Source organism: Cervus elaphus, chromosome 1 (genome assembly GCF_910594005.1).
Source record: "Cervus elaphus chromosome 1, mCerEla1.1, whole genome shotgun sequence".
Lineage (NCBI taxonomy): Eukaryota > Metazoa > Chordata > Mammalia > Artiodactyla > Cervidae > Cervus > Cervus elaphus.
Window position 1 is genome coordinate 69,674,227 of NC_057815.1, and position 16,462 is coordinate 69,690,688.

The 16,462-nt window shown below is 35.6% G+C and overlaps 1 protein-coding gene across 14 annotated transcripts in view; it reads left to right on the plus strand.

Moving 5' to 3' along the window:
- Positions 1–16,462, plus strand: part of EMSY (EMSY transcriptional repressor, BRCA2 interacting) — an 81,818-nt gene that overhangs the window by 51,894 nt on the left and 13,462 nt on the right. For 10 of the 14 annotated variants that reach the window (XM_043907985.1, XM_043907875.1, XM_043907934.1 and 7 more), the window contains 6 exons: positions 540–676; positions 3,199–3,372; positions 5,269–5,467; positions 13,260–13,424; positions 15,136–15,291; positions 16,304–16,345. In XM_043907985.1, the coding sequence (XP_043763920.1) occupies positions 540–676; positions 3,199–3,372; positions 5,269–5,467; positions 13,260–13,424; positions 15,136–15,291; positions 16,304–16,345 (873 nt within the window). The remainder of the gene's footprint in view (positions 1–539; positions 677–3,198; positions 3,373–5,268; positions 5,468–13,259; positions 13,425–15,135; positions 15,292–16,303; positions 16,346–16,462) is intronic. The other 4 variants (XM_043907954.1, XM_043907898.1, XM_043907943.1 and 1 more) reach the window with 3 other exon arrangements.

A 16,462-nucleotide genomic window follows, 5' to 3' on the forward strand; every position in this document is an offset into this window, starting at 1 on the left:
CACGTTTCATCTGACTTGGTCTGGGACTAGTGTTTATTTTCTTTTTTGTTCACATAAAAATAAATGACATTTCTTTTTCATAAATTTTCTCTATAGTGTTACATGAGAATTTTGATATACATTTACCTTTTTTTATGTTCTTTTTTTGAAGCATTTTCCTGTCATACTAGTCACACAGGTAATACTATTGAGTTTGGGAGAAATGTTTGTCATGAAATAGTCTAATTTGTTTCCGTTAACTAGTCAGAAGAAGAATATCGATAGGGAAGCAGATGGTGATATATTTAGATTCCGAGTTTGGTATGTAGGTCTTTAGATTCCAAAAAGATAAACACTGTAAGAATTGATTCTTAACATTCTTTCATTCTAGGACAACTTTTAATTTATTATTCCAAGGCCTTCATTTTCATCCTCATGACAGCTTTGACATCTCTGGGGTGACACTGACTACATGTATTTAATTGTGTACAACATAAATAGAAATAACCAAATATCACTAGTCCTTAACTCAGGCCTCCTTTTCTCCCCCCTTCTCTAAGGAACAACTACCAAAATCACTACAATCCCCATGACTTCCAAGCCCAATGTGATTGTTGTGCAAAAGACTACAGGAAAAGGAACCACCATTCAAGGCCTCCCGGGCAAAAACGTTGTCACAACGTTGCTAAATGCTGGAGTAAGTAAGAGCTTGAACTGCTGATTTAGCAGTCTACTAAGGATTTTAAAGACCAGCTCTATAAATATTTGTCTAAGGACTTTAGAACCCACAATGGCTAGAATGGCTTGATTTACTCCTACTGTGATGTAAAAAACACCACCTACTGATGCCATTTTTTTACAGTAATTTGTAAAACATGTTGCTCATATACTATGATTTCAATCTTAGCTTGGTTCAGATGGAAGATTCTACCAGCCTAACTCAGAGAGAGCTCTGTCAGTGGACAGTTTTATTTCTGCTTATGGCCAGTAGATACCAGTCTAGTACTGGACGTAGGTTAGGCAAAGAGAAATATTTGCTGCTAAGACTAAATTAATGACAAGGATTTGTTTCTTTCATTTTTACTTTTTTTGAACTAGTGGAAAAAAAAAATCAAGTAAATTAGAGAGGCATTTATAGTTCTGAAGGCAGTTGTTATAAGGTTAAGAGATTTGAAGTTAGCCAAACCTTGGCTTTGTCTCTGAGTATCATAGGTGTTTGGCTAACTTATTCAGCTTCTCTCATCCATAATTTCCTCATTTGTACATTGGGGATGATGATCTCTACCAGTGAGTTTGTTGAGTAATGAGTAACTAACTGGTAACTGTTTTAAAAGTGCTTAAAACAGTACCTGGCACATAAGTCCTCAATAAATTGTTCTTTCTTACTGTTATTACTCTTTGTACTTAACTACAGAGGTTTGGTAGTATCTCTACTTTGCTAGAAAAAGGAATACTATACTTCATTGTAGTTGATCTCTAGTGGCTTCCTTGGCATCATAGTCTTTACAGTGCTGGTGGGTGTCTAGTATTAGATTTTTTCATCATGTAGGAAAGCGTAGATTGTTCCTAGCTTCAGTTCACATAGTAAGCCAAAAATAGCCAGAATTAGAATATAGATTTTCAGAAATTACATGGTTTGTAATTTCATGGAACTTGATATTAAAAGAGAGTGGTACCATGTACTCTAGGTCCTATGGTCATATAGATCTAAAAATAGTATGTGTGAGTACTAGCTGCCATGTATATCTAATAGCAAAAAGTTTGACTCAAGAAATGATAGTCAAACAAGATCAGGGTATAAGACCATCCTCTTCACCACATACGTACATGCACCTATACTCGTAACTTGCTTACCTGTGCATGTACACACACACACACACACACACACCTGTGCATGTACACACATACACACACACACACCCCTGTGCATGTATACACACACACACACAACCAGAAGAGCTTTTTCAAAAAATAAGCCTGCTAGTTTGTTTCGAATGGGTCTTTATAATTGTACTTGGACAGGGCCCGTTGAGCTTCTTAATAGAAGGGCACACCCACTTGTAAACTAGCAGCTTTTGGCAAATGACTATAGAGCTCTTTTCAGAGATGCTGCCGTGAAGGGTGTGTTATGTATTAAAATAAGTAATCACATGGTTGGCAGACACTCCATGTTTTCCTTAGATTATTGCAGCAGATATTTAAACTTGAGAAGTTTGTAATCATTTAACCTAAATTCACAGAGTAATTACATTTTTGCCAGTTCACCTAGGTATTTTGTTTTTACTGGCTGCTAAATTTCAGTGGCCACACATTTAGGTGATGGTGACTGAAAAGAAAAACTGATAAGGTGAAAAAATTTTAGATATTTTCCTTTTTAATTTTATGGATTTTAATTTTTAAAATTTTAGTACTTTAGTAAAATGACTGTATTTGACTTTAATTTGTTAAGCTCAAGTATTGACTCCATAAATGATCAGAAAATAGTACTTAAGAATAAAGCAGATGAAAATGTAGAAAATGGTGAAAAGTTAATGGGCTTGACTACCTAGTTAATAGACTAAAGTGATATTAGTAACATGCTAATGTGGGAAATGTCCTGTTTTTTCTTTGTTTTTTCCAGTGTAACCTCAGAAAAAATGTTAATGTCACTGCTGATTACATTTCTTGCCCATACTATTTCACATAGACATTCTGCTGTATAGCCTTATAACTTCATATTTGGGAAATTTAGTTTATTTTGTATGTGAACATTTAGCTATCGGTAGAATGCACAGTAATTTTTTTTATTACACATGTTTATTTCATATAAACTGTCACATAAAGATGAATATTGGGGGAGCACGACCTATGGTTCCAACACTTAGAGATAACCATTGTTAACATTTTAGTATATATTCTATAATTTTTGACTCTCTTTTAGTATATACATTCTGTGAATGACAGAGAATACTAAGTATTCTTAAATAAGGTAATTTTTAAAATTCACTCACCAAGAAATATTTACTGCCTTCTTTGGACAGAAGGTTGATCAGATGACTTCTAAGATCATTTCAACTAGTTCTAACATTTTTGATCACCTGGAAGCTTATACTTTGTTGCACAATTTGCAACCCTTTCCCCATCATCCTGGTAAAACTTTCCTATGATTTTTCAGTAAAAGGACTTTTTTTCCCCATTTAAATGTATATAAATCTCATGTATTTACTGACTTCAATTTAGGGAGAAAAGACTATTCAGACGGTGCCAACAGGAGCAAAGCCAGCTATTATCACTGCTACAAGACCCATCACCAAAATGATTGTAACTCAGCCAAAAGGTATAGGTTCCACAGTTCAACCAGCAGCTAAAATCATCCCAACAAAAATTGTTTATGGGCAGCAAGGGAAAACACAGGTATGCTAAGATATGGTGATTTTTCTTGACTCTGGTATATTTCAAATTCCTAAAATTCCAAGGTAGAAATCTGAACAAAAAGATGAGTAACATTAAAGAACCAGATTATTAAAAGTTATGATTGGATGTTTATAACCATCTGTTTTCAAAACCTGTGTTTCTCTTTTCAGTACTTAAAAAAAATTAAATATTTGTGTCATGTCATGAGCAAAATTTAGAGAATAGAATCCCCTGGAGTAAAATTTGCTGAAGGTGTATGTTGTTATTTGAGAAGTAGATGGTTGACAGAGGATGGTAATTATTCATAATCTGTCAAAGAATATTTTTGTATAAGCTTATATGACCTTTGAAAGCACTTTAGATATTTACTTATAAAATTTTATTTCCTTGAAACCTAAATAATGGAGAAAGTAGAGATCTGTTCATTTTTCAACCACTAAATGATAAGGGAGCTTTTCTAGAAATTTACCTGGGAAATTGTGTTGCTGGGCTACTGTTTATTTTGCAGGTACTTTACTTTTTTGAGAATATAAAAGGAAATGATGTCAGCTCTGGTTAAAAAATGCTATTTTAGAATTTTTGTAAAAGATGATAATTTATAAACTAATAGTTTGCCTTTAGAATCAGTTCTGTCAATATTATAGCCAAATAGTTTATATATCAAAACCATTAGTTCTATGATTTTCTAATAAGGTCAAATTGCTTTAAATTTCAGTGTTAACTGTTATATTTGCTCCATCATCTTTGTCATAACCCATGTTTTCATTCTTGAATTTTTGGACATGGGTGACAATAGAGTCTGAAAGATTTAGATTCTTATAAATGGAGAAGTAAAAAATAATTGTGGTAAAGTAACATTTTCATTCCATGTACCCAATTGAAGTTAACTCCTGGAGTCCACACTTTGAATTGAATCGTTCAGTGTGAAACTTTCTTCCCATTTCACTTGTTATACTGTCTATGGTTTTGATCTTTGCCAAGAGCTGATCTGTCACATGTTCCATATTGACTATAGTAGTTGTCTAAATTGTGGCTCAGCAGTAAAGTATCTGCCTGCAATGCAGGAGACGCAGGTTCAATCACTGGGTGGGGAAGATACCCTGGAGGAGGGAATGGCAACCCACTCCAGTATTGTTGCCTGGAGATTCCCATGGAGAGAGGAGCCTGGTGGGCTACAGTCCATAGGGTCGCAAAGAGTCAGACATGACAGCATGCACGCACACCCAGTTGTCTAAATTAGTGTTCCTTTGGAGATTTCTTAAAAGATGACTTAGGTCCTAAGCAAGATTACTTTGTGCAGGTGTGTTAATTAGGAATTTCATTTGGTTGCTAAAAAGAAACCTGAAGAACAGTGGCTTAAACAAATTAGGGTTTTATTTTTATTATGTTGATAAATATTTGGAGGAAGGAAATCCTGGACTGTTATTGTGACTCAAAAATTCTCCTGGGAGATCTGAGGAAATCTTTCCTCTTATGCTGACTATGTATAGTATACATCAATACTTAAATCCTATCACACACACACAGACATACACATACTTCCCCTGGGAATCTAGGCTCCTTGTGTCGTTCTGTTCTGCCGTCCTTAGCTTGTGGCTATCATTCTACCATATAACTGCAAATTGTAAAAGGATTCCTGAAGTCATTATAGGCAAGAAAAAACAGGGCAAAGGCTGTTGTCAGGATTGTAGCTGTTGTAGCATGAAATGTATATGTGGCCTGGTATGATTGATTCATAGATTGAATTTGTCTGTGATGATCAGTACTGTGCCCCAAGTATAATAAATGGCCAGAGTACAGTTTTCCATGTCAGGAAAATATTTATTTGATCTAGAAGTTAAACATATTTTAAATGCTCAAAAATTTATACTGGTTGTATTTCCACTTGTCTTCTAGGTTCTTATTAAACCCAAACCAGTGACGTTTCAGGCCACAGTTGTTAGTGAACAAACAAGGCAACTGGTCACAGAAACATTACAACAAGCATCCAGGGTGGCAGAGGCTGGTAATTCATCTATTCAAGAAGGAAAGGAAGAACCACAGGGTTATACAGATAGTAGTTCCTCTTCTACAGAGTCCTCCCAAAGTTCCCAAGGTAAGACCCATTTTACTTCTGATTTATATAATTATTGCTGAGATTATGCCTTAGTTCTAAAATAGTTGAATCTAAGGATCTCAAATATGTATATATACAAATACATATACAAATATGTATACTTTGACTTGTCAGTTCTTTTGATTTTATTGTCTTTTGTTTGATGTGAGCAGAAGTTTTGTTTTTGGTAAGGCTTACCATTCTTTCTTGCCTGGCATATGTTCACCAAATAATTCATAAACTAGATGATGATTTTGGCAGATAGGTATTACCAAACTGGATAGAGCTGTGATTCCTTTTGTTTGCTTTGAGTAAGTAGAAGAAGTGTGCAAGAAAGTGAATGTACCTTTTGAAATGATTTTTGCTGAACCTTGAAAAAGGATCATGGTGGCCAGAGATGGGCCTGTAAGTGGGCTGTATGTGGGTGTTCATACATTGCAGTTTGCAAGGGATAAGTCTTAGTTTATTTCTGTTCTAGAATAATAATAGCATTCTCTTTCACTCTCATAGGTGTTCCAGTTTAGATGATAATTGTGTGGTTGTCCTAATTATGAGGAAGGTGATATGAAGCCAGTCTCCATAGTAGGGAAACTAGTTATAGTTAGTGCTATTTTAATTATGTTGTTTTAGGGAGTCACTTGAAATAAACTCAATGATCATAAGCTTTGAGATTTTCTACAAATCTAGTACCTGTGCCTGTCAGTTACCTTAACCACCCATATTGATCGTAAACTTTGAGACTTTGTACAAATCTAGACACTGATCCTGGGAAAGATTGAGGACAGGAGGAGAAGAGGGCGACAGAGGATGAGATGGTTGGATGGCATCACTGACTAAATGGACATGAGTTTGCGCAAACTCAGGGAGATAGTGAAGGACAGGGAGGCCTGGTGTGCTGCAGTTCATGGAGTTGCAAAGAGTCAGACACAACTGAGCGACTGAAAAACAACAACAAATCTAGTGCCCGTGTGTGTGTCAGTTACCTTAACCACCCAGGCAGTATATTTCTGCCGGTACTTACAAGCTCTGATATATCGAAACAGAACTGTTTACCTTTCTTTGATCATTCTTACTCACACTGTTTCCTCTCCTTACTTCCACATTATTCTCTCTGGAACGCTTTCTTAGCACCTTCACTTTTTCAATACAGTTTCTTCATATTGTACAGGCATTATTATTTTAACCCTTTAGTGGAATCATCCCAGATTAGTCTTACTAATGGTTCATATCGCTAATTATTCCATTAATTCAATTTGAACATTTATTTTTAAATTTATACTATGTAATAAACTTTATGAGAAAGCTTCATGAAGAAGGTAGCATTTGAAATGGTCTTAGAAAACTCATTGATAACAAATAAATTAAAATATTGATTTTAGCAAACAGTATGGCTCTCATTTTATAAAATGGATAATTTTCTTCAGCATATTATCAGTAATAGTAATATTTTCTGAATCAATTTGCTAAGGTTTAATTTATCATTCTATATTGGTTATGAATCAGTTTATGTCTGGTTACAGTGGGGTGGTATTTACTCTATTTCTTTTAGACTTACTGATTTGATGTGTATAGATTCTGTTCTTAAACTAACAATAAGATTCTTTTTTCCTCTTTTAAGTCTGTACTTACTTGAATAATTCCAGCTGTTTTTTCCTTTGAGAAATGTTTTCATAAAAGGCAGGTAAAATGTTTAGGTTATGAATTGGTGCTGAAATGGGAACTTGAACAGTAAATTATATATACACAATCTCAGGTTACCTTTGAAATTGCTGGTTTTTTCCTAAGGGAACTATAAGCCAGTCATTACTTCCCTAACATGCCATTACATTAGGGAGCCTTTAGTTTTCATTCTAAGAAATGGACAAGAACTTGACTATTTTTGGAAGTGATTGAGTGCAGTTTCTTGCTCTTAGATCTGTTATTATATGTGGCATAATTTATTTTTACTTTTGTTATTTATCTTTCATTGCATATTACTTCCTTTAAAATATTTTATAAAACAGAAAAAAATCACCAGAGAGGGATATCTAATATAGTTAACTATAAAGCCAGTTTTTAAAAGTATTTGTGTATTTGCTTTTTATTTGGCTGTGCTGGGCCTTCACTGTGTCGTGCAGAGTACTCGTTGTGCTGCGCAGCTCTCTGGTTGTGGCACACAGGCTCCAGAGCGCGTGGGCTCAGGAGTTGTGACATGCAGGGTTAGTTGCTCTGCAGCATGTAGGATCGTAGTTCATTGACCAGAGATCAAACCCATGTCCCCTGCCTTGCAAGGTGGTTTCTTAACTACTGGGCCACCAGGGAGGTTCCTAAAGCCAATTTTTATAGTCTTCATTTACTCCTCTCCCCATTTCACTGTATAGTTTCTTAGTACATTCTCCAAAGCCAAGGGACTAGGAATATATATGCTGTGTTATAAGAGAAAGAGATAAGGTTTTGCTAAGCCTAAGACTCAAGTTTGGTTTTCATACCTACTGGGAATATAAGCACTGTGTAGCAGTCCATTTTTTTCTTTATATTGTTTTTGTAGTTTTTAGCCCACCTCTGTTTAGTACTTTTAATGTAACTTCAAATTTATAAAAAGTTGCAGGAATAAAAAGAACTTCTGTGTATAGTCTTTTACTAGATCCACCACTTATTTATATTTTGCCCTATTTACTTTGTTGTTGATTCTCTTTCTGTGCCGCCCTCTGTGTGTTTATAATTTTTGAATTTTTTCACCATTTGAGAACAAGTTGTAGATGTCATGCCCTTTATCTCTAAATACTTAGATTTGTTGGCTTATATTTCTTAAGGGTTAGTCTCTTTATAACTAAAATACAGTTATCAAAATCACAATTTAAAATTTCAGTTGTATAATCTACAATCCATTCAGATGCTATCAACTATCCAATCATGGTCTTTGTAGTTTTGCCACTGCAACAACCTACCCCCACCACCAGTCCATGGTCCACATCAATATTATGCGTTACATTTAGTTGCATTGTCTGATGTTTATTGTTTGATTCAGCATGATTTCCACAGATGTAGTGTATCCTTAGCTTTATCTTATCAGAAGGCACTGATGTCAGTTTGTCCCAATATTGATGATGTTAATGTTGATCTCTTGGTTAATGCCTTCCCTTTTTTTTTTGCATTATGAAATTACCATATTTCCCTTTGAGATTAATGGTAATATATGGGGAGATGGTTTGAAACTATATAAATATCATATCCCTCATCTTTATCTACTAGTTTTAGCATCCAGTGATAATTTTCTAAAGTCTATTATTTGTTACCTAGTTTATAGTTGGCATTCTACTGTAAGAATAGATCGACTTTTCTTGACTTCGTATCCTTTTTCTAGTGACTTCCTTTATACTAGTCTTAGAATAAAGATGTCTTTTTATGCCAAAGGATTCCTTGATTCTACTTGTGGTTTCTAAACTTTCCCCACCATTCCCTGCCTGAAAGGAGAAGCAGTTTAGACCTTATACCTTATTTCTGAACTATCTCCTCACGGGCTAGAAGAGACCTTCATCTTCACCTTGTTATGGCACTTTCCTTAATCACCCTGGGAGGGTTCATTACTGCTTCTATACTAGGCTTCCAAAATTGCTTTGTACTACCAGCTAGTTTATCATTGATCATTTTATTTTGTACTTTTTTTGTTTGTTTAATATAATTATTTTCTTTTCCACTAGGCTACTAACTTTTCAGAGGCAAGCATCATACTCATCTCTGTATATTCAGTATTTAGTGAAGAGATTAGCTAGCTCTAAGTAAACACTAGTAAAAGTTTCTCTGAATGAACAAATAAAACAGCAACTGTAGCAGCAACTGTGGTACAGGGTTAAGCTTCAGCCTTATAAATTCATTTTTGTTGCCTGAATCCAAAACATTTTTTCCTTTCTGGGGTTTCTCCTAACCTAGTGAGTGGACCTTTTAAGTTCTATACACCTGAAGTATTTTTACATACTGATAGACAGCTAGATGACCAACTCTAATAGTTCAGGGTCATACTTGCCTAGGTCGCTAAATGAAAATTGGGCCACATGCCTTCCACAACTCCTCAGCTTTCCTTCCTATTTGGATCTTCTTTTTTCCCCTTTTTCACTTGGGAACAGAGTTATTGGGTTTATTGGGTTCCATATTTTTTTTTTAAAAGAAAGAAAAAAATGTTAAAAGAAAAATTTATTTCCCAAAAAAGGTTTTAAGTAGACTAGCTAGAATACAAGATTATGTGAAGTAAAATGGAAGAGAAAAAGGAGACAAAATCAAGGGTAGGGATTTAAGATGGAACATATATGAGGCAAATACAAAAATGCATCCTATAAAGACATTGTTTTAAGTAACTTGGTTTCTAGGATGGTTTTTCCAGAAGCTTCATGATCTCAGCAGGTCATGGTGAGGGTAAGGAATGAATGAAGGTTAAGCAAAACATACCAATACTTATTGCAGAACTTTTCAGAGTCATTATGTGGTGATATATATTGTGAAAGATCAAGAGTGGCGTATATAATATAAAATGCCCCCCAACTTTTTTGAGCATGGAACCCTTCTTTTGCAAAACATCTTAAAGAACTTATGTTCTTTAAGGAACATTTGGGGGAAAGCTGTGTAAACAGTTAAATACTGTGAAGGCCTTGTTTTGTATGACAGTATTTCAGAGGAAAGATACCTATTACATCATGGAAAAGATACATCTTGGGTTTAGTATAGAATAGATGAATTAGATGCATGCAACATCTGGGAATCATTTTTATGAAGAACGGTAGGTGGAGACAGGACATTTATCATAAAGAAGAGAAGATGAAGATTGGGTTGGGTTGTGGGGGACACAGGAACTTTGTTGTCAGTTATCTTAAAGACTGTGACAAAGAAGAGGGAAAAGAATTGGTCTTTGGTAGGTACATGGGCAGAACTAGAACCATTGAGTAGCAATCAGAAGACCTGTTTCCACTCCATACAAGAAAATTTTCTAATTGTCATAACTGTGCAAAGATGGAAGGGAAACTGCCTTGGAAAACAGTGAGTTCTCTAGTGCTAGATTCCTGGACTGGTGGTATTATTTTGAAGATTTTAACATAGGATCGATGGTAGTATTAAACATACTTTTAGATTTTATTTTTTCTAGCTGAGAGGTCTCATGTGAAAGTTTAAAGTAGCTCAGTCATGTCTGACTCTTTGCGACCCCATGGACTAATAAATAGTCCGTGGAATTCTCCAGGCCAGAATACTGGAATGGGTAGCCATTCCCTTCTCCAGGGGATCTTCCCAATCCAGGGTTCAAACCCAGGTCACCCTCATTGCAGGTGGATTCTTTACCAGCTGAGCTACCAGGGAAGCCTGAGAGGTCTTACAATTCTATGCAAATGTGATAGAAAGTTTTTGTAGTAAAGACATAAGAGACATTCTTCCATAGAGATGCCTGAATCTGCCTTTGGATATAACAGTATAGTGTACATCTCTAGTACATAACATGTAGTATATGCCCAGTAAATATTTGTTAAATGACCTATGAGGAAAGATATCTGAGGGTCAGTAGGCTGCCATCCACCTACCACCAAGAGAGGTAGGGAAGTCTGGATGGATGCACACTGCATAATCAAATGGGACTGTTGTATCAGGCTCCTGCTGTCTCAGTTATTGCACTCTGACTTCAGCATCAGATTTGGTAGGCAGTAGATTTATCTAGTCTAAGTGTGAGCCAAAAGTAGAGAGGAAAATCACTCAAGGAATGTTTTTCACGTTTAGGTTCACACTCATTCTGTGTCACAGCCATTGGGGTTGCTGCATTGATTCTTTGTATGGTTAGCTGCACTTTTTGTGTATGGGCAAAAAGAGAAAAACCAGTCTCCACAGTCCCTATGGGATGATGTTATGTAGGGTGATGTGTCTGATTAGGTGCTCCTTGTAGAAATGTGTTTTCTTTTTCCAGTCTTATTTTACCTTATCTCTCTACCAATGCAGTTTTTGCTTTCTTTTGGGTATTTAATATGTGTATTTTACAGAGTTGGGTTGCAGAGTCATTCTTTCCCTATAGGTCCTTTCACCTAACAAAGGGGTACTTATAGCATCATGAGAGATTCTTAAAATTGAGAACTAAGTTTGTATAAAATGAATGATTCCCTAATATAATCAGGTCTCTTTAATTTCTTATATATGCTCTTAGAATTAGTAAAGAAAAACTGCTATAGGCCTCATGTGGCATTTAATATTACTACATGATGTTGTTCTTCAATCATCTAGGTTTTTTTTTTGAAGTTTAATGGAAGTTACACATCCCTGGTGTGGCATATAGTCTACTTAGAGTTTAGAGGATAAGGTAGAGAGTGGAAATAGAGTTTTGTTTTTATGGTAAATAAAAATTCCAGATATTTTGTATATTGATCTTGTTTTTTGGGGAAGATAGGTTTTTTGTTTTTATTTTTGAAGGGTCATTCCTGCTGCTTCAACCTTTTTGAACAACTTTGTGGTTTTCAAAAATAAAAAATTCATAGAAGGGTGAACTTAAGTTGTACTTATTCTTGGTTTTGGGGCTGCATGAGTTATTTTCTGTGATACTTTCACTGACCATTCCAATTCATAGTAGTCTTTTTCTTTCTGTTATATAATTGCCCTAATCATTTGACTTTATCCCAGGATACAAAGCTACACACACACACATGCGCGCGCGCGCACACACACACACACACACACACACACACACACATTTTATGTCTCCTCGATTAGAATCTAAACTTGGGAGTAGGAGTCATGCTTTTATAGCCTATGTAATTTCTATGTGGTATCTTGGACCAAGGAGTTTAGGAACTTAACAATAGTGTAGTGTATACTACACTTATACTATTTATTCCATCTACTTATTCTGTAGGTGGAAAACTCAAATAATTTGTTGTTTGATTTGATGTGTCTGATATTTACATGCATACTTATATAGCATGAATACAATAAGCCTTGAGTTAGGGCTATAATTTATTTTGAAACTAACAAAAAGGCTTAGAATTGAGAAATTGTCAGGCCGCAACCAGAACAACAACAATAAAACATTTCTTTTGCCCTTCATAGTTTATAAAGCTCTTTTACATATATTATTTCATTATATCCTCAGAAAGCCTGTGAGGTAGAGAGGTAAATTTAGTGTTGTCCTTTTAGAAATAATGATACTAAGACCCAAAGAATCAACTTGCTGGTAATTGATAGAGCTGGGACTGTAACCTAAGACTTTGAATTCTGAATGTTATACGTGTCCTATTATATCATGCTGCTTCTAGATCATTTATCCATTTTTCTTGTCAGTGGACAGGATTTCCTTTCAGTGACTCCAATAAGTGTTGACTGAATGCTCAGATTGTAATACAGAACACATTTTTAGGTGCATTGGGGAAAATAAGACTCATACTGCATTTCGTTCTTATGGTACATGGACATGCACCCACCTACAGAAATGCACACCTATTTATTATAGCAGTTATAACATTGAATTGTAATTTGTCTCTTTACATGTCTGTCTCTCCAACCAGATTGTGTGCTTCTTGAGCGTCCTTTGATTATTCTGTGAGCTCCTTTATATCCTCAGTGCCAAATGTAGACTGGCACATAGGTGCCCAGTCTGTTGAATCAATGAATGAATGAATAAATGAATACAGACATGAAAGACATTATACCCTCTGGGAGCTTACAGTCTTTTTGGGGAGATAAAGCATGAAGTTTGTAGTAAAACAAAGATTTTTTAAAAAGAACAAATTGTTTTTTTTTTTTTTAAGAGAAACTTTGTTTATAGGGTTTTTTTTTTTTAACTAATATAAAACAGATTCCCAGCCTGTAGTTCATGTAATTGCTTCCCGGCGTCAGGATTGGTCAGAACATGAGATTGCAATGGAGACTAGCCCCACCATAATTTATCAGGATGTATCCAGTGAATCACAATCAGCTACTTCAACAATCAAAGCTCTGTTAGAACTCCAACAGACAACAGGTATGAATTCACATGCTCAGTTGAATGAAGCATGTTTTCTCTAGAGATGGGTTGTGCTAAAATACTACTACTGTTATATTTTCTTTGTTATTATTTGAGCACATTTCCCCCCTCTGGACTTGTCTATAATCATTGGTTCAGTCTGTTTACTTGTCAGTTCATTAAGATGTTCACAGGAGTACTGAAGGATAGATAGACTGTAGTCTATTGTTTCCATCAGAAGAAAGAAGAAAAAACAGCACAGTTCTTTTCTTCTCTCTCTCCTGCTCAAAATGGACAATCCTGTTGCCTTTTGTCACCAGAAAGAAGTAGGTCTGTTGATTTCTAAGCACAAAGATAAATGCAGTACATTTGCCAATTCTATTCAAGAATAGTAGAAGGCAAATTGGAGGGCTTCTGCCATCCTGCTTGATATTGGTGGAGCAGTTTTGTGGTCATAAAACATTAAGGGCCTTGCTAACATTCTAATTTTTTTTTATCTTCATACTTCTTTGTATAATTTAAGAACCTGAGCTTCCATGCAAAGCTGTTCTCATTTAGCAAGATCCAATCAGTATTTCCAGTTACTAAATATCTTCTATAAACTCTAGGCAAAACTGTGTTAGTTATACTGACTTTTCTATTATAATAGATCAGATACTGTCAGAGTTCTTAGAGGACCTTAGTGATGATCTCGTCCAACCATTTCATCATAGATAAACATACTGAGACCTAGAGAGGTTATCCAGTTGGCTAGTGGCAGAGTGAGATTCCATGTCTTTTGATTCCCAGTTCAGTGTCCTCTCTACTTGTGGGGTGACTTTTGTATTCCTTTGGTTTTGTTTTACTTTCTTTAAATGATTATCTTGATTTTATCACATTTTATGCGTTGGTGAGAATAACCTGAATGATTGCTTACTGGACTTAATTACTGGTTACTGTTGTTGTAACATCCACTCTACACTACCCAAAGAATACTAGCATTTATTTTAAGTCTTTGATTTTTTTTAATTGGTGTTATTTTTGGCTTTAGGCATTTCCTTAGCTCCTTGTCTTTGACATACTCAGCTATTTCCGTTAATGCCTTATAGAGGGTGGAAACCAAATAATTTTGTAGAAAAGGTGATAATTTAGAAAGTTATTCTATCCATGGAAACCATTCTTGATTCCAGACCATTCCATAGACATTTTTGCAGGAACAGAGAGACCATATTTTCCTAACAATGAATATTTTTATTCTTCAAGAGTCATAAAAATGTAACATTTCTTTGGGGATTATCTTGAATTTTTAATAGATCAAATTAAACTGGTCACTGTGTTGTGCTCTTCTGGGCAGTTGTGTCCTGGAGCAAATAATGTTATGTACTGCTTACTCACCCTTTGTTTTCAGGTTGGTGAACTCAAGAATACCAGGTACTGCCTTGACTAAGGGTAAAGGAAATGTTCTAAAGGGAGTGTGTACAAGGGAAACAGATCCAGTGGTTTGGCCTGGTGATAATAGGGGGGAGATTTTAGTCTGAACGCATATGAGTTCTTGCTATGCTACTGAGTATGGTTGTACAAGCTGTGCACTCTATAGCCATACAGTAGTTTGCCCTTTTGTTTTGAACTTCCTAGCTTCTTAGTCACTGCCCATGTGGCACCCCAGAGGTCTTGTTCATTTTTCCATGAACAACTCTGGCTTTAGTACTTGTTTGTAATAAAGTTAATTTTTCCCCTGACTTTTATACAGTGAAGGAAAAATTGGAATCTAAACCAAGACAACCCACTATTGACCTGAGTCAAATGGCAGTGCCTATTCAGATGACCCAGGAAAAGAGACATTCTCCTGAAAGTCCATCAATTGCGGTGGTAGAGTCAGAACTAGTTGCTGAATACATCACTACTGGTAGGTGTCCTTTTAAAAAGTAGTATTAAGGTAGGAGTGCCACCTTTCTGGATTTCATGGGATGACTGTTTGGGGGAAAATATATTTTTTATATTTCTCCATCTCTTCCAGTTTTCTCTGAGAACAGATTCACACTGTCTTTGGGATTTACCCTGTCTTTAATGATTAGAGGGAGAAAATTGATAGATTTTACAAAGTTTGCAAGTAATATAAAACTGTAGTTGGCCTTAAAGAATATCTGTGAACATCAGGCAGCACTGGTAGTGAGAGGATAGAATATCTTTTCTAGGGGAATAAACACTCATATACATTTGGATTTTTTAGTTTTGGGGAAGGGGAGGTGGGTCAAGGGAGAAAGAAGGTATAAAATCCAACCCTCCTCCCCCTTTTTAATGTAAAGAAAAAAATGTGGAAACTTTTAAATCCTTGTAAATAGTTAAGAGTTGTGATGGAAAGCACATTAGGTATTTATGTGGTCTGGCAGCAAAACACTGATGATATTTTTGGATGGCATATGTAGAGAAGTGGAGCAGGAACGGTAATAGGTTCTTTCATATTCTGGTGAGACCACACCTGGAATACTGCTTTCTGTTTTAGGCACTCTATTACTTCGAGATTTGGAGGAGTTCAGAGAGTAGTAACGTGAATAATTAGGGCTTAGGAGAGATGACTTACGAGGCAATATATAAAGAACACCTGTCTTCTGTTTTCTTAAGCATAAGAGAACATAGAGTTGCAAATATTTGAAGGATGTAAATACCAAAGTGGAAAATGAATTTTTTGGCATAATTTTAGGAGATATTGTTAAGACTAATGGATTAAAATTGCCAAAAGGGAAAATCCAATTAAAAATTATGTAAAGCTATCTAGCATCTTTATTTAGAGATACTTAGCAAAAAGCAGAGGGCAGTATGTTGGGAAAATCGATAATAACCTCTGGGGATAGACTAGATTATCAAACGGTAAATAGATAACAAGACCTATGATATCTTCCCTTACTTATCCTTTTCAGAGCGCACTGATGAGGGGACAGAGGTTGCTTTTCCCCTTCTAGGTAAGTGGTGTGCATCCATTTGTAGTAAAAGTGACTGAAGGTAAAAGATGATTGTTTTGGGGGCAAACCACTTAATGGATGCGCTCTACTCTGATCTGGTAGAGGAAAGGTAAGCTC